At 41.6% G+C, this 19,644-nt stretch overlaps 1 protein-coding gene across 2 annotated transcripts in view; it reads left to right on the top strand.

The window, feature by feature from the left end:
- SETBP1 (SET binding protein 1) overlaps positions 1-19,644 on the top strand; it is a 247,782-nt gene that overhangs the window by 165,275 nt on the left and 62,863 nt on the right. For both annotated transcript variants that reach the window (XM_088153063.1, XM_088153064.1), the window contains one exon: positions 1,072-4,522. In XM_088153063.1, the coding sequence (XP_088009189.1) occupies positions 1,072-4,522 (3,451 nt within the window). The remainder of the gene's footprint in view (positions 1-1,071; positions 4,523-19,644) is intronic.

Raw genomic sequence — 19,644 nt, 5'->3', positions numbered from 1 at the left:
TTGTTTATATTTACTTACTAATTTTGGTGGCCTCCATCGTTAACAGTTAAAACAGCCCCACATTTTGAATTACTACATCTCACCTTTGGTTTCTTTGCAGTTTTGTTATGCAAATAATGTTGAAGAAGGAGATTATATTATTTGGCAAAGAGTCTTTGGGGAAGACTAACATCAATAGCATTTGAGAATTTCCAGGCCATCTGGAATCAGGAATATTTGTCTGCTTTTTAAAGTCCAGAAGTTAATCCATGAATGTCCAAAGTGAGCTTCTTAGAAGTTGTGGATTGGAACTCAACTCATATTCTATTCATTGGGCACTGCACTTTCTGGATTTTTCACTTGCCTTTTCGCCTTCTGCAGCCCCCTTTCCATACAAACATGTGATTCTGTCTTTTGGAATGAGAAATCTTGAATTATGTATTTAAAACAGATAACATTTTAACGGGGTCATTGAGTTTTTAGTTGCTTGCATGTTGTATTAGGTGGTTAGCATTACCGACTCATCGGCTACCAAGAAAACTGGGTAGAAATAGAAATACTAAAATGACTGTTACCAATAATGGAAGTTGAAAAACTTAAAAAAAAAAAAAAGAATCCAGAATACTCTCATTTTCTTTTCTCTCGATCAGTAAATATGGTAACAGGATTTAGAGTTGTACCAGCTTCTTTTGTAGTTAACTGTTGTATGGATATAATAAAAACTTGCATAGTTAAGAGAACCCTGGAATAACTGTATGTTTCTTCCCACAACAAAACCCTTAGTGTGGAAGGGAGATGAGAAAGTACTAAGTCCCTCTGAAATAGCTTAATTATTAACCCCTAAAGAAACAAGTAATATTTTCCCCGTTCACCTCATGTGAACTCAAGGCTCCATGTTTTACTTTCAAAGCCCCTAGTACAGTAGGTTGATTTCCTTAAAATGCATTTTCTGTAAAAATGTAGCAGGGTCAATCTAAATAACTTTTCAAGGTTGTGGTAACATTCAACTACAAGAAAAAGAGATGTTTTAATTCTTTTTTTGAGGATGGAAAGGTTTAACACTCTTTCTCTTTTTGGTCTTCTTCTTCTCAGGTTTATGACCGGCTGCAGAAACATTCCGTTGTTCACTACGATCCAGACCTGCAACAGGATTTCACCGGTGACACCTTAAAATCGCGGCACCAGCAGAGAAATAGCAACCAGCATCATCTTGACTGGTCATTGACTTCCGAGTCTGGATCAACTTCCCAAGCTTGCTTCATTGCTCCAGAGCCAAACCGAGAAGCCGCTAATTCCTCTAAGGTCTCTGGGTCAGAGTCTGCAATATCGTTCAGCAAATCCCAAGTTAAGAAGTCAAATGCTAGCAACACGTGGGCTCAGCTGACAAGTGGTAGCAACAAAGACCTTGCTGCTTGCAGTGCGGCCCCAGGGTCAAACTCTCTTGGAGTGGGTTCCCAGTCTAGCAATCTGGTTGACTGCAGTGGCTTCTCCCCACGAGTGAGTCAAGAGGGAGGGGGACAAATGGACACCCTTGATCAAACCAGTACCAGCACAAAGAAAAAGTCCAGTAAAAAAGACTTAATCAACCAAGCCATCCAAAACACAGACATAGAATGGGTGAAGAACACTCAGAAGTCATTTGAAGCCAAAACCAATGACAACATGGATGGGAAAAAGGAGTCCAGTGCAACGAAACCACCATCCCCCCGACAGACCCCAAACTCTGCCAATCTTTCTGAAAATGATTCAAGTCACGTGCGAATTACTATCCCAATCAAAGGTTCGATGGAGCCACCTGGTCACAAAAGGAAGAAAAGGCAGTCAACAAAAACTGCTGCTGAGAAGAATGTCTCAGAGAAATCTCCATTTTCTGGCCAACCTGTGAGCAGCGATGTAGCCAGCCGGAGTAGCACCCAAGCAGAGTTGTGCAAGAAAGATCTGCGTGTTACAAAGCCAGGGAAAGCTACTGAGATCGAGTCTCCATTGTTACCCATGGAAAAAAGTGAGATATCCAATAAATCACCCTCAAGCAATGCCAGCAGGCTCAGAAAGACCACAGTCATGACATCTGTTTCAATGACAAGTGATATCCCTGCACTCAGCAAGCATTCAGAAGTTCAGCATCCCAAATTTGCAGCAAAACGAAGGTGGACTTGTAGCAAACCTAAAAATGTGTTCCGGGAACCTTCTCTGGGTCCGTCTGAGAAACTGATGATAGAACCTCCATCAGCTTATCCCATAACACCATCTAGTCCTCTGTATACCAATACAGACAGTCTTACTGTGATAACTCCCATCAAGAAGAAGAGGGGACGGCCAAAGAAACAACCTTTGCTCACTGTTGAAACCATTCATGAGGGAACATCCACCAGCCCAGTCAGCCCAATCAGTCGAGAGTTCCCAGGTACAAAAAAAAGAAAGAGGAGACGAAACTTGGTGAAATTGGCTCAGATGGCTCCAGGAGAAGAAAACTCAGTCAGTGAATTGAAATTTCACAAAAAGGTTGGCAAACTTGGTGTACTGGACAAGAAGACCATCAAGACTATCAACAAAATGAAAACCCTCAAGAGGAAGAACCTTTTGAGCCAAATCTTATCATGTTCTAGTAATATATCTTTGAAAGCAAAAACACAGCCACCAGCCAGTTCGGGGGCTCCAACTATTGATGCGAGGCTAGGGAAGCAAATCAATGTCAGCAAAAGAGGGACTATCTACATAGGCAAGAAAAGGGGAAGGAAGCCAAGAGCTGAGTTGCCGTCCCCACAGGAAGATCCCAAGACAGTCGTCAAACATTTGAGGCCTGTATCTAGCCAGCCTGATAACCCAGCCGTGCCTTCCACCTTGCAGTCACTTGTGGCATCATCACCAGCAACTGTTCATCCACTTTCAATGCAGTTAGCAGGATCTAATGGCAACCTTAGCCCTGCTAGCACTGAAACCAATTTTTCAGAGTTAAAGACCATGCCAAATCTACAACCCATCAGCGCTCTTCCCACAAAAACTCAGAAAGGAATCCATGGTGGGACTTGGAAGTTGTCCCCACCCAGGCTCATGGCAAATTCTCCTTCCCACCTTTGTGATATTGGTTCCCTGAAGGAAGTCACGTTGTCTCCTCTGAGCGAATCCCATAGTGAAGAAACCATACCGAGCGATAGTGGAATCGGTACTGACAATAACAGTACTTCTGACCAAGCAGAGAAAACTTCAGAATCTCGCCGAAGATACTCATTTGATTTCTGTAGTCTGGACAATCCAGAGGCCATTCAGTCTGACACCAGCAGTAAGAACAGGCACAGTCACCGGCAGAAGCATCTCATTGTTGATAACTTTCTCTCCCATGAGACCATGAAAAAACCAAAGCACAAGAGGAAGCGGAAAAACCTACAAAACAGAGATGACCTCCAGTTCCTGGCTGATCTGGAAGAGCTCATCAGCAAGTTCCAAGTGTTCAGAATTTCTCACCGAAGCTATACATTTTATCATGAAAATCCATACCCCAGCATTTTTAGGATCAATTTTGATCCCTATTATCCTGTGCCATATATCCAGTATGACCCATTGCTGTATCTTCGCAGGACCTCTGACATGAAGTCTAAGAAGAAGCGTGGTAGACCTGCCAAAACCAATGACACCATGACAAAGGTGCCTTTCTTACAAGGGTTTGGTTACCCTATTCCCAGTGGGAGTTACTATGCACCCTATGGAATGCCTTACACGTCAATGCCTATGATGAACCTTGGCTACTACAGTCAGTACCCAGCTCCTTTGTACTTGTCTCACACACTTGGAACTGCGTCTCCTTTTATGAGGCCTACAGTGCCCCCTCCCCAGTTCCATGCAAGTTCTCACATAAAGATGCCCAACACTGCCAAGCATAAAGTAAAGCATGGCGTTCACTTGCAAACACCAGTAGGGATGGGCCTTGGGGAAGTACATTCCTCACTGACTTCCGCAAAGGTTTCGGGGACCAGCTTACCCAGTGGCCGACTTCACAAAAGGAAACATAAACATAAGCACAAACACAAGGAGGAGCGGATATTGGGAGCTCATGATGACCTAAGCAGCCTCTTTGCTAGCAAGTCTCCTGGCTTCTCCAGCCATTCAGTTAGTGAGAGATTAAATGTCTCTGAGAAAGACCTCTCCTTGTTGACTGAGAAAGGCAAGCATAAGGACAAGCAGAAGCACCAGCACTGTGAAGCTGGGCACAAAGGTTCCAAGAGCAGCTTTGAGGTGGACACCCTGTCTACTTTATCACTCTCTGACACCCAACAGTGGGTTCCGAGCAAGGATAAGAACAACACAGGCAGTGATCCCAGTGACTCCTGCATGAAGAGGTATGCTGGGAACACCGAGAGCAGTGCAAGGAGTGATGCCATGGATGTCTTTGGCGAGATGAATCCCGTCAGTGAAAAGCGAGATAGTGACACCAGCGGAACAAAGAGAAGGAGCTTTGACGGATTTGGGACGTACAGGGAGAAGGACTTTCAGACTTTCAGGACGAGTAGGAAGGACAGGAATTCTTACGATTCCTCAACTGTTTCAGGTAAGAGATTCCCTCCAAAGCAATTGGTTATCTGTCCCATCCTATCTCTTTCTAGATATGTGGATGGCTATTTCTTGTTCCTTAACTGTGTTTATATACAAGTTTTGTTTATAATCATGAAGTCTTACTGTTGAACAGGACTGTAGATATCATCCATTCCAAGCTCTTGCTGAATGGAGGATTCACTAGAGCATCTTTGGCACAGAGCCATCCAAAGATGGCTTGGAGATGTCTGGCAAAGGAGAATGCATATATCGTGTGGCAGCCTGTTCTACTGGCTGCAAGCTCATATTGTCAGAAAGTTCTTTCTGCTGTCTGGTTGAACCTGCTTCCTTGTAGTTTTGACCCATTGTTCTGATTCTGACCTCTAGAGCAACAGAGAATAAGTCCACTCCTTTTCTGCATGGTAGACCTTCAGATATTTGAAGACTGCTATTATCTCTCAGTTGTCTGTTTGTGCAAATGAATTCTGACCAGGAATAATTACATCCTGTGATCTGGAGTCTGTGGTTCTGTTCATGCACCCCAAGATAGCATGTACCTTTTTAGCAGCTGCATCAAGCTGCTGGCTTTTGTTTAACCTGCAGTCAACAAGGACACCCAGCATCCTTTCATAGGTACTACTACCAAACCAGCTTTCCCCCCTCCTGTGGTCCTACCTTACATTTTTCTTACTGAGATGCAGAACTTGAGATTTCTCCTTGTGAAATTCCCTCCTGTTTGTTGCAGCCCACTGCTCAAGCCTAGATCTTTTTTAATCTTCTCTCTTTCACCTAAAGTATTAGCCACCCCTCCTTGTTTCATGTCATCTGAAAACTTGATAAGTGTCCCCTTAACTCCATCATCAAAATCATTGATAAAGGTGTTGAATTGCACAGGGCTCAGGACACTGTAGCACTTTGTGATACTTGACTCGATCCTGGTGGTGTTCATGGCGTTCCCCTGACCTATTAAGCTGGTAACTCTGTTGAAGAAGATAAGGTTAGTCTATCATGGTTTGCTTGGAACAAATCCCATGTTGGCTACCTATCCAGGTGTTCATAAAGATGCTGTTTGGTCATCTGTTCAAAGACATTGCCCAGTATAAAAATCAAGCTGAAAACCCTGTAATTTCCCTGGTCGTCCTCCTTCCCCTTTTTGCAGTGGGGTGATATTTGCTCTCCTCCAGTCTCCTAGGAGTCCTCAAAGATTACCAAGAATGATTTTGTCGTTGCATCTACCAGTTGCTTCAGTACCCTGGGGATGTATTCAGCTAAGTTAGCTAAGTTCTCTCTTCTCCTCTCCTTGTCTAACTTAAGCTTTCCTCCTCCCCCAGAGGCATAACCATGATCTGCTAGGCTTCCATTTCCCCTCTGAGGGAAGACAGATGCAAAAAAGGAATTAAGTTGTGCCTTTTCATTATCACCCATTACCACTTCACCACCTTTTCCTTGCAATGAACCTATACTCTGTCTTTTATTTCTCAACTACACAAAAAAACTTTCATTTGGGGTGAGGGTAGTTATTTTGGGTATTTTTCACAAGCCTTAGCTCATTCTGAGTTTTAGCTCTTCTGACAGACTTTCTCTAGTTTCTGGAGACTATCTAGTATTCTCCTTTGTTTTATGATTCTCTTGTTCCATTTCCTGTATGTGTCCTGTTTTCTCTTCAGCATTTAGAGAGTTCCGCATATATCTCCCCTGACCTCTTGATTTCTCACACTTTTTCTTCTTGTGGTTATTAACTGCATTTGTGCCTTCAGTATCTCATTTCATAGAATTTCCCACCCTTCCTAGATATTTTTCTCCTTCAAAATTTCAAGCCACTGGATGTGAATGACCTTCCCTCACAGTTCATCAAAACCTGTTCTTCTGACGTCCGCTATATAGCTCTGCGTCTTCTTGGTTCCTCCACTTCTGGATATCACAGATTCAAGGAAAGCATGTTCAGTTTCTTCCAAACTGCCAGGCACCTTCAGTTCTTCAACCAGTTCTTCTCTGTTAGTGAGGATTAAGTCCAGGTTAGCAAACCCCCTTGTTTTTTCTATACCTTCTGACAAATGAAACTGTCAGCAAGAAGGGATAAGAATTTGTTGGACCTCTGACTCTTGACAGAGTTAGATTCCCAGCAGATGTCAGGATAATTGAAATCCTCCATTATCCCTATTGTATGATTTTTTGAAAGACTGATGATCTGTTGTTAGAAAGACTTCATCTCCATCTTCTGCCTACCCAGGTGGTCTTTTAACTATCACATCATATGTGTCTTCCTGAATGAAGATCTCTAGTTCTCCTGTTTATTTCCCATACTCTGTGCATTGATGCAAAACATTCTGCGGTTATAAGTATCTTCTACTGGCATTTCTGTTGTAGTGTCCTATGAAAATCTGAGTCCCCATCCTGGCCTCTTGATTCTCCCTTTGTGTTCTGCTTAGTCCTTGTCTGCATGTTCAGTTCTAAAGTTTTGCCACCCTTCCCCTTCTGTTCTACTTTAATACCCTTCTGATAACCCTATATGTGCCAAACATTTCCTTCTCAGTTTTTTTAAAGATGTATCCCATTTCTTCCCAGGAGGCCTTCATGAAAGCAGCATAAGCCATTGTTGTAGAATCCAACCCTTCTTGGAGACACCACTTGCATAATCATTTGTTGGCTTCTGCTTTCTCTTCATGTGCCATGGAAGGATTGAGAAAAGATTACCTTTGCTTCCAATTCCTTCACCTTCCTGGCCATGGCCTCATAGTCTCCAGAGGTTTTTTCAAGGTTTCCTGGATGGGTCATTTTATCTCCATTCGGATCAAGAAGAAAGGATAGTTGTTGCTGGCTTTGAATAATCCTGGTAACCTCTGTGTCATATCCTGTATATGGACATTTGGAAGACAGCACATCTTCCCCAATGTCATATCAGGTCTGCACACAGCTGCTTTGGATTTCTTCAGTCCATAGACTCCAAGTGTTTCTTCATTGTTTTATGACATGGTTTGCTCAGTCGGCTGTTGATCATCCTGTAGAGGAAGAACCTGATACTGGTTCCTGAATTCCACTAAGTTCTCCCTGATGCTCTTGCTTCTTTGAGTCATATTCTTCCACTTGTTTACCAGAAGGTGCTTTTTACCTGTTCTTCATTGTTTTCTTCACTTCTCCACCTTTCCTGGAGAACTTCATCTCTCCTGTCAATGAACCTGTCACCTTCCCGGCTACATTTCAGGTAGAAAGAGAAACATTGATATATTTTCCAGGTCATGATGATGCTTCCCTTCCTGTTCATGTTCCTTGGAGACTTTCCTGCTAACTCAAAGCTTGGTTAATGTTTAACCTTGGTTACTGTTTGTTTGGTGTCTTAGCCTGTTGGTTAGTTAATGTAGAGTGTAAACTCATAAACTGAGTTAATTTGGGGACTGGGTGTTGTGTGAATGCAGACATTAAGTGAGTGACTCCTGACCCCTCTCTTTGGCTTGTTGATATCAATCTTCTGATTCCAATTTTGTAGATTATCATCAATGTACTCAGTGAAACCTGAATTAAAAGGGTAACATGCAGGATAAAAAAATGAAAAAAAAATCATATTTGGTTTTTTTTCCCCTTCTCTATCCCATCACTTTCCCCTTATTTTTCTGGTCCTGTCCAGTTTTTGACTGCACCCCCTGGCAGCTACAGAAGAGGAAGTGTGGCCCTTAACTCATAAAAAGTCCAGAAAAAAAAAGATAGAAGACATATCCTAAACATTGCAAGTCACAACGACATCACATATGTCATGATGACATCACAGAAATGTTGTCAGTTATATTCTTTGGGTCAGTACATAATTCATGTCATTTGCGCGAAGCCATTATCATGCACAGATTGTCCATGATCCCAGCTGTTTAAGCAAATTCTGTTGCTGGAACAGCAGCTTGAAGAAGGATAATGGCTAGAGTGATCCTTAAGGTTTCATATGTTGGATTAATTTTTTTTTTTTTTTTGGTCTAACAAATTACCTCGTTAGAGGTGGAGAAGCTTAAGAGCTGCTTGGTATGATTGAGAAATATGGTTTGTGGTAGCAAGGCTGATGGGAGAGCAAATGTCTGGTGGTTTTCTCCAGTTGCTCCTAGATCTTTCCAACAGGAGAAGACGTGTTAATCAATCCACCACAGACCAGACCCCAGAAGCCTTGTGGTAGAAAAATGGAAGTGCCAGACCACCACAGCAGTCCTGCCTTACCCTGTGGTCCTAAGATATTTCATTGCATGTAATTTCTAATCATTGTCTCAGTGGATCTTGGTTGTAAGAAGGTATATTTGGTCTTGAACTGAAGCAGCTGGACAGTTCCTTCTTGTTCAGCAATGAGAAAATTCCTTTTCTTTCAATAGTGCTTTGTATATTCTCCCTCCATCATATTATTATTATTATTATTATTATTATTATTACTATTACTATTATTGATATTGATTTTTACAAAGAGGCTACCAGATAGTTCTGACTGGATTTGGTACTTTTGACTATGAGATATTTCCAAGATTTAAGGTAGTTAAAGATGTAATATATATGCTGTTCCAAGTAATGCATCTTCTATTATTATTGTTGGTTGCACAGTCATCCAATAATATTGTTGTTGTTGTTGTTGTTGTTGTTGTTATTTGGGTAATCTACAATTAGATTCACGAAGACTGGTGGAAACTTAATAATTCAAGTCCTAAGAATTATTAAGGTAGCATCTGAGGATATGGGCAGTTTCAAGCAGGTTCTTTTTTTGTAATATTAGGGTGTTCAGGTCTGATAAATTCAAAATTTCCAAATATTGGGGGAGTCCTTTAGGTATTGCTCCAAGGGCTCCTATTATTGTTGTTATTATTGTTATTATTATTTGAGTGACAGAAGAGAATGGCAGTTCTAATCCCAACAATGAGTCACCTCCCTTATCAAAGGGAACTGAGTACCATAAAATAAATTATTTTTCTTATGGGTATTTGTACCCCGCCTTTCGGGAATAAGGTCAGACTCAGGGCAGGTTATGTAAGAGTGAGCATGTTGGCATGTGTGCACATATGCGTATGGAAAAATTAAATGGCAACTTTCATGTACAAGCACCGGTTTTTCCAAAAGAAGTTCTGGACAGGCACATGATTGTATACAGGAAGATATTTGAACTGTGAAGGAGCAGAGATGTGACCATCAACTAAAGATAGTGACATGATGCTGGTCCACATGAATGACTTGTTTGTGGTAGAGAATGAGCACCAAACTTGGATTCCCAAGAGCTGTGCATCACGTTGTACTTGAGGGGGAAATGCTTTAGACAGCAGGGGAAACATCCAGGTAGCACTATCAGCCATTCCTTAAACCAAACATATCTTTTCCTGGGATTTTAGTGTAGTGTCAGAAGGAAGCTGTGCAAGCTAGGGAAAAGAAGTAGCAGCTTTAAAGGAGTTACCAACAGATGCTCCCTAAGTCAACCCACATGCTCTAAGCCTCTTTTGCCTTTGACTCCAAAGCGCTAGAGAGTCCTTTACAGAAGAATAGGGACCATCAGCCTTTACGAAAGCACCCGCAACCATTTGATTCTCAGCACTTTGAATGAAAACGGTTTCCCCCATATGTGCAAATTGACTAGCGGAGAAAAGAGATCTACCCTAGTTTCCTCCTCATGGGAGGAAACTCAAAATGCCTACATTTGTAAAAATGCTATGCGCTTCTATGCAAATGCTGACAGAATGCCCCAGTAGAGATGCATTCCCACAATGAGAGAAAAAATGAAAACAGCCTGGGCTTGTGGGCTGAGCCACAAAGTTAATCCATCTTAGCCTATTATGCGCATTAGGGCTGGGCAAGCTTTGAAAAATACTTGGAAGAGGTACTTCAAAAGCCTGATAGTATGAGCACAGCACTTCCTTAAAGCAGCTACATCTGTGCAAGCCTGAACACAGACACTACTGCTTTAGTGTTTTGGGTTAAAGATGCAGTTGCTTTAAAGAGTCACACTAAAGGCATGGTTGTTTTAAGGGGCTGACTTCCTCAAGCAGCCATATTGTTTTCATCTTCCTCCTCCTTTCGTTATTATATGGAAATCTGGATAAAGACATGACTGCTTTAAAGAGGTGCTGGGCACCCATGCGTTTTGAAAGAACCCTTTCAAGTCATTTTCAAAATATGCACAGCCCTCATGAGGCCAGGTGGGTGCAAGTAAAGACACAAGCATTAGGATATCATTACACAAATGATGTGGCATATGTACAGTGCATCATTTGCCTCATAACGCAACTGACATAAATTGCATCACTTGCATGCAGCACTAATTCTGTAACTGCTAAGTGAATTTACCCTATTATGTTTGTGGAGATACATTAATTTAGATTCCTGCACTGAGTAGGAGTTTGGACTAAATGTCTTCTTTGAATCCTACAGTCCTGCGCCATCACACTCAGAAACCTTCTTCAGACCTTCAGCTAAACCCTCAGAAATCAAACATAGGACCAGCCAACGTTATTCTGTCCTTTACATTGGGGGAAAAATGTCTGGAAATGGAAGGGACTCTCCTTAAAACAGGCTACCTTAACTAAGCCCCTTTCAGGTGTGTGGGATTACAGTTGCCATAATCCATAACCAGCAGTGGTGATGTCCTGGTGGGGATGAGGGGGTTGTGGTCCACTCCCTTGAGAGGGTACCAGTGATGGAGTTAGTGTTCCTTCAAGATAGGGTTGGTCCATCTCTGTCCCCATAACTACATACAGTCTCCAAGTAACTTTTGGTAGACCCCAGAACCTGTTCTGACATGACTGTTAAAAATGAAAGGCCCAGCCCTTTTCGGGTGAGAAGCAAACCTGTAGTATATGCTTTAAATAAATATATCACTTTTACAAAGCCAAGAAAACTCGTCCCAATCTAGCTCTGCCTGCAGATGCAATGCGGCCTCACCCTTCTGGCTGATCTCCACTCTCCATGAGTGTTAAGGATGGTCTGTAGCAACATTATTCCTACCCACAGCGATTCTGCCTCTCGCCAAGCCCCTAGCCTTGCATGTGTTTAATTTACTTTTCACATCCCTTTTTTTTTTTTTAAGGAGACATTGGTACGCTGCATTGCAAAGGCCATTTTCCAGCGTTCAGTTTTATTTACTCAGACGCCTTGTATAAATATTTTTTTGAAAAAAGGGGGGGGGGAACCACTGTAACAAAGGAAAGTAGGTTGGTCTCGCGGTGAGTGGCTGCTTCCCAGATTGAACCGGTCAGCCGGTTTGCAAAGAGGGGGACCCTCCCATGGCAGTCATTTTGTGAGAGCCTCCACCGGGATGCTTGTAGGATTCCAGAGGTGCCGACGGGCTGTGCAAAAATATATTTGCAGAGGTCTCCAGAAAGATGCAGTGGAAGAGCCTCAGAAAATACAACTGATCGCTCTCCGATGCTTCTCAGTCTCAACCCCCCGTCCGAGGAGCAGTGCTTGCAACACGGCCATTGTGGAGATGTAACCCAGCAATTCATCACCGCTCTTCCACCGGTGCTGCATCAAGGCTCAGTCATCTCAGAGATGCCCAGGAGAATGGGGGACGCTCTGCCACGGTTGCTTAGCAACTGGCGAATGCAGGACCTGCCACCGGAGAAGATTCTCCTCCTGCCCTGCCAGTGATCCTGGTCTTGATTATCAAGTGACAAATAAAAAGGAAATAAAATAAAATAAAACCCTCTCCAGGCTTGAAATAATCCCATTTAGGCGGCATCCTGGCTGGTGTTTTCAGCCTAATGGAAACCGGTTCCTGCCTTGGTTGCTTGGCTGCGGTTCTCCACGCACCTGATCCACCCAAGAGCAAGTCGGTGCGAATAGCCTATCGGCGTTTATCAGTCTCTAGAAAACCCACATTTTTAGAAAAAAATCCATCTGGTCATTTCAAGCTCTATTTGCAGCCGCAGGGCCCGCCAAGCTGGCAGTAGTTCTAGACGTGGGGCCTGTGGATTCGGCAGCCTCTTTGCGTATGATCTGAACCTTGAACATGGGTTCGTTGAGTAACCAGGTTAAATGGGTTGTGTGGACGCCGCTCGTGAGAAGCCGGGATGCTTCACAGCCCACCTTTAACTAACACCCATGGCTTATGAATACTCGCGCATTTTGTGCTATTGATTCCATGGGCTTTTAAAGAATATATTCCTGGTAATCAAAGTCCAGGTGGTTGTGGCAGACCACTATGATCAAGTTCTCACGACCGCCATCTTATGTTTTTGCCCCCCTTCCCTCAGTGATGTCGTATTACACCGGACATCCCTGTGGCTTCTGCCAGCTGACGATGTATACGTTCCCCATCGTCATAGGCAACCTATCAAACATAACGTTGTTTTACAAAGCAATGGAATATAAATTTTAAAAAATAAAGGGGAGCCTGGGAAAGGACTCTGTAAAACTCAGAAATCTAAAAGATGATTGCTAAAAGGTCAGCATTTCCCTCAAATCATCCAAACATGTGGCTTTAATACGGCTTGAGAAAAAATATTGGCACCGGCCTTAATTCCCTTAGGAGAGGATTCCAAGATTAGGGCACCATTCGAGAAAACACTCGTGATTTTGGACACTCCTAATACATTCTTCCAAAAGGTGATACTTAATCTCTTCCTAATTGTGTGCTTTGAGAGTAGATTGGAAGAAGTTTTTTTTCTTTTTAATTTTTAAAATGCCTTTAGTTAAAACCACAGAAGATAACAACAGGCATGAAATTAAAGATGCATCGTCTAAATTAGTGCCTCTCGGTTTAGGCATCTTCCTTTGGCCTGGATTTCAGTTCCCACAATGCCCCAGTCGTTGCTGAGAATTCTGGGAGTTGAAGTCCAGACATCTAGAAATAACCAAGGCTGGGAAATGCTGCTGTAGATCAAACCATACACTGTAAACCAAAAATCCCTTTTGTGCAAAAATTGTATTTTCAATGTTGTTTTCAGTCAAATGTTTCTATGGCCCTTCAAGATGCCCAGAAACGGGATAGTGACAATTGCTATGTTACAATTTGCAGCTTGAAGTCAGAGACAGGCAAGAAAAATGCAATTTTAAGAAAGACAGACAAAAAATCAAAAATTCCAATTTTTTCCCCATCTCTCACAGTTCAGCCATGTGTGTTTATGAATTCAGTTCACTTATACGGTATGTTAAAGATCCGTCATTAATATGGATCTCAGGGAAACTTCTCCAGATGCTGAGGAGAAGATGGTTTGGAAGATTTCTTTAGATACCGAACAACCTACTTATGCAAACTTCCAGGGGTGAATGCAGGAAGAGTCAAAAATGCCAAGAGGGCCACACATGTGACACATGTAAAATAGGGCGGGGCTTCAGACATGCAGGCATGTTGCCATCTTGACTTATTTGACCCCTTCTGCAGACACTCCTGCAAATGTACAGTTACTTGAGAGGACAAAAAAGTAGAACAAATCACTTGATATAAAATAATAGGAAATCTACCACAGGGTAACTTTTCCCTTCACACTTAATTGTGCACGTTGTTTGCACAACACCAACCAGATTAGTGAAAGTTCTGGTTTCACTAATTTCTGATTAGTGGATTCTTAGTGTCTTTGTGCCATAAACTAACCTTGGTTAGGGCTAAATCTTTTTTTAAGTTTATGACTAAGTTTTGGGTGAAACACTTGGTTAGTTTATGGCTCTGTATACTGTACAAATCCAGAAAATAGATTAATTCATAAACAAGTGTGTTGTGTGAACAGTTACTCAGAATGTCCTAAATGCTCTTTCATGTGGTGAATCTTGGTTTACATTTTTCTGGCGAGTTTTCATCAAGTTATCCTTCACTTTGTGGAGAAACTCTTATGGATATCACATGACACTGGTACAAAAAGTCACATTGCGGTGACTTTGTCCTGTCAAGAATGTACACAAGTATTGTACTGTTAGGAACAGATTCTTGGCAAGTAGGGGACCAATAAAGTTGCAAAGATCCTTTAGAGGATTTAAAAATACAGTCATTACTCATGAACGGAAAAAGAAGTCATCTTTCCTTGAGTGTGTTTGCTGTTCCAGCTTTTTGAAAACGGTATGTTTATTTTCATGTCTGCAAATATGTGTGGTTCTCCATGATCTAATACATCAAGCTGCAGATTATGTTCATTGTCAAAAGTATTATTTGGATGAAAAAGTCAGCAGCGTTTACTAACCAGAACTGTACTTTGTACTACCAGGAGGAGAAGAAAAATATATTAAAGTTAAAAACAATCTCAGCCAAGAAAGTTTGGAGCCAAGGGTGCTCATTAAACTATGAATATCTGTTTCTGATTGTCTGAGTTGTGGCACTTTCGTTCGACTTTTATCTCCCAACCAGAATCATCGTCTCTCGTTCCCCCATTAGGACAATTTTGTACATTAGGAACATCAAATGAATAATCATTCAATAAATGATTGTTGAATCATTTTAATAAGGCACAGATACTTGTTCTTACATACACCTCTATGTGAAAAGGAAACCTTCACACACACAGACACACAAAATGTTCCTTGATCTAATTTTGAGGTTATTCTAAAATATCAAGCAGAGTTTAATTCCAACAGCGAGGGATGGATCCAGGCCTGTAGGGGAGTCATGCCATTTGCCCTGACGTTTGTATAAATACACATCAACCCTCTGAAATTCCTTTATGGTCCAACTGGGAATTGAAGAATCATTTATGTAATGCAACAGCACGAAAGAGAAGAAATGCATTGTTCCTAGTTGGCTTGATGTTCAGTTTAAAGAACATTACTTACCTTCTACTTAAAGATTTGTTTGATGAACCTTAGGTTGCAGGGAAAGGACATAACTGTTTGCCAGGAGGGAGTACTTTGGCTAAAGCAGTGTGGAGGCACCAAATTCAGCAGACTTCCGTTTATATTCATACCCATTCTGCTGAGTTCTGAGAACACAGTCTCATTGTGCCTGGAGAGGAGCTCAGTATAGGATTGGCCAGTTGTATCAGAACTGTATGGCAATCTCTAATCTCTCCTGGTATATAGATGGTCCTTATGTATAAGGTGAGATTGGATCTATGATCCTTAAAAAGGCCGCCTTTCCCAGCCTATGTTTCAGTTGTGTTTCATGTACACTTCTCAAAATTCCTAGCTGTTGAATTTTGCTTATTCAAAATTCTAGGAACATAATCCCAACACATTCCAGGTTGACAAATTTAAAGTCTTCCAACTACATACAGTCTTTGGAACTGATGTTCATGAGTTTAGGATTAAATGCAAAGCCAGTGTGTGGTTGAAGCCAGATACACATTAGAACTTTTCAGATACATGCACAGTGCAGAATCTTCTTCTTAATGGCTTGCAAACACCATGTCCTTTTATACAAGCATGCATCTCTTTGTGGATTTTTCAGTGAGTGTACAGATACGACATGAAGAGGGCCATGCTGAATTGATTTCAAGTTTCTCTTCCTCTACATACCCTGTGCGCATTGATAACATCTAAAATAACAACACAGCTTTTACATTATAGATGACTTTCACAGACAATCACTGTTATTACCGTGCTCAGTGTACAGTATTCAGGAAGGAATCCAAAATACCAGGATTAATTTTCAAGACATCCTCTTTTTTCCCATTCCCTAAATTTTCAGGGTTTTGATCCATATTTGTCCTTTTCTCAAAACAGTAGATCTCTGGGGCCTTACCCAAAATGGACAGATTCCCCCAAGATGGGCTTGAAATCTAAGCATGACAAAATTCATTATTATCTCTAGTTAGCATTGCAGTAATTCTTATAAGTAGGGAAAAGTGGCTGTTACATTTGGCTCCTTTTGATTCTTGATTTATTTAAGTTTGCATTTACCCGTGCCTGCTCCTAAGGAAGGATATTTGGGGAAAAATCTTGAGCAATTACAGAGCAAATATACAAGTTACAATACAAGAATAGCACATACATCTGTTCTTGGCAATGTGCATGGGAGCTAACCATAGGATGGTTTTTACTCAGGAATAAACAAATTAATATATTGGGACTGCACTAGAGCAAGACTAGAGAAGAGTAATAATCTAAACCGTTGAGTGGAGGAAGAGCCGAGGAGAAGTTCGACCCATAAAGAACAGTTAGGCAGTTAGGCAGCCATGTGCTTTGTGGTAGAGGTCCACATTTAGTGCCCTAAATCTCTAATTGAAATACAGATGTTGGTAGCAGATGCTGAGAACAAGGCTTTCCTACTAGAATCTTGAAGGTCTAATTCAGGCTAAGGCTGGTAATCTGCGAGTTCTCACGCATACAGCCAACCTGTGCAGAAGAATAACAAAAAGGGGAGTAGGAGCTCATGCACGCTTCATAGGAAGGTAATGTGTGAACCACACCCTTCCTCTGTTATCACTCACGTGTCAGTTTAATTATGCTTACATAAATTTAAATACTGATGATCTCCAATATTATGGCAACATAAATTAAAAGTTTTGGTATCCCCCACTCTAGTTCTAGAGTTATTTATTGAATATAACCCTACCTGTTCATGAAGCTGAGCATAGATAACACCAGTCACCTGGTCTCCAGTGGCAACAATGAATCCAGGAACATGTCCAAACTGCAAACTTGGTCTTTCTACAGAAATCCAACTTCATCCCATATAAACAGTTCCTTTATGAACCAGGTGACTACTGATCTATATGTGCTCCATATTCTTATTGGAGCACTCTTATTGCCAAAACCAAACCCTCTGTTAACTTTAGCTTAATATTCAGTGCATAAAATGAAGGTTAAATGGGGAAGGGGAGAAGCCAACATTCTCACTGCAATTTGTAGCTATCTAATTGCTCCCCAGTGTCCTGATCACTTCAACAGGTGCTTCTCTCAAGCTTCTTGCAAATGTTATCTCTGTATTGACTTTTATCCTTCCATTTTCAAGTTATATTCCATGATAATTAGAGCCAAGAGACTCTTTCTCGTGGTAAGACATGTTCTATCTTTGGTGTAACCTGTCTTCTCCACAATATTGGCACTTGTTCACAGGGCAAGCCCCACTGGTTTTATAGTGCACTACTTCCATTCAGCCAATAGATAAAGAATCCAAAACCTATCCTGGGCGAGTTTCCTTCAGTCTGGAATGAGAGGCTGGCCAGGCCCACATATAATGCCACAAACACCCTCACTCAAATTGTAGAGCTCTTTCCTAAAAGTCAACCCAATATTTCATGCTGTCAGTAGATCAAAACATCTAGGCCACAACTTTATCATTTTTTTTTTAATTATCAGCAAGGGTAATGTAGTAGTAACATACTCATGCTATTGAAAGGACCACATACTTTAACATGCTGGTTTCTCCAAGCCTACAAATTCATAAAGCTTCTTTGCAGTGGTGGTGTTCACATGCAACTAGCAAGATGGCATTTTGTTTTAAATCACTGTTGTAGGTCAAACATTATTCCCCTGCACAGGCGAATATTCTTAACCTTCTAACTCTTGCGTGGATTTAAACCTCACTAAAGAAATTTCACAGGGAATATAAAATTCAACCAAAGGATAATTTCTGTGTTAGCTTTATATATATGAATAGCCTGAAGAAAGCACCATGTTTGCCCTTTCAGTAGATCAAAATGCATACGACCTCTGAAAACTAAATTGCAGCTTGTGTAATCTGTCCAGGAGGACATTAGAGATTCTTCTCTCTGGCCCTCTCAAACTTTATCTTCCTTCCAAAGGATTTTGAAGCAATGCTATTTCCTCCAAATGACATTGTTCACTTGACGTATATCATGATGATGGTGATGATATCCGTTCAATCATGTCCAATTCTCGGCGATTCTGTGGACCAGTTCTCTCCACATTTTCTGATCTTGTACAGCTCCTTTCAGCTGTTTTGTGCTCTGGTTGGTGTCAGCTTTGATGGTGTCTAGTCACCGTGTTTTTTGGCAGCCTCGTTTCCTTTTACCACTGACCATTCCGAGCATAACTGCCTTTTCCAGTGAGTTTGATCGCGTGACATAGCCGAAATAAGTAAGGTGGAATTTTGTGATTTTGCCTTCCAGTGATATATCTGGTTTTATATGCTCCAGAACCTGCTTGTTTGTCACCTTTGCTGTCCAAGTAACGCACAGGAGCCTTCTCCAACACCACAGCGCAACGAGTCGATTTTCCTCCTGCCTGGTTTTTTCATGGTCCAACTTTTGCAACCGTAGGTAGCTGTGGGAAACACGATAGTGCGGACTAATCTGCATTTAGTTGCCAGGCTGAGAACTTGCTTTTCCTTGAATCGTGCTCATCATTGCTGTACGACCTAGTGCGATTCGACGCTTTATTTCTGGACTGCATTCACTGCTTTGATCAATCTGCAATCCTAGGAAAGTGAATTCTTGCATGTATGATGTGTGTGTGTGTGTGTACACATACATGCACACACACATACATATGGGGAGATGGGCAGCATATAAATTTAAAAATAAATAAATAAATAAATGTATATCATATGCATACAGAAAATGATCCACCAGCTTATCTCGCTTCAAGAAAGGCCTTAGAAGATAATATTCAACTAGGAAGACTTCTTTGTGAAAAAGAGCTTATGCCCGAAGAAGAAGAAGAAGAAGCAACTGCTCAGAAAATGCTCATATCCTTCATAAGAGTATCTTTTCTGAAAGTCTTTTGCAATTCGCCTGATTAGAGATTTCACCTTCCATCATTATATTTCTGAATCGCTTTGAAAACAATCTATTCTAACTTGCTGCTCCCTAGATGGACTGAGAATAGAATCCTGAATTTCCTGCCCATTTGAAGATCCTGCATCACGCAAGGTCGACTTAGTCCACTCCAGTGGCTCCTGCTCATCATCAGGAACTTGAAGTCGCCCATGGTTTAATACAGATCCCATTGAAGATCCCTGGAAGCACTAAACCCACTGCTGATCTGCCAGCTTTTGGGATCTGCTCACCTGCCCCCACTAAGTGAGGAAGTGATAACAAGAGCACAGACAAGGATCAGTAACATCTGTAGACCTTGCCTTCTCCTTTTACCAGGTACCTTGGATGGGGCCCACAATGGAGGCTGTTGCTTACCTAGATCATTTATGGTGGTCTTCTTCCACCAGTTCTTTTTTGAAAAGTGGTGTGCTGAAAACTAACCTTGCTTTTTAAAATCATTCTTATTCAATTTGAGGAAAGAGAATGCGCTTTTGAAATGTTGGTGATATTCTGGTGGGTCCTGGCAGTCACGTAGGTAGTAGGTGAC

This window comes from Python bivittatus, unplaced genomic scaffold, assembly GCF_059951505.1.
Source record: "Python bivittatus isolate LINGU-HERP-01145 unplaced genomic scaffold, Pbiv_v1 ctg000570_np1212, whole genome shotgun sequence".
Taxonomy (NCBI): domain Eukaryota; kingdom Metazoa; phylum Chordata; class Lepidosauria; order Squamata; family Pythonidae; genus Python; species Python bivittatus.
Note: the sequence above shows the minus strand (reverse complement) of the source record. Positions and strands in the feature narration are given on the sequence as shown.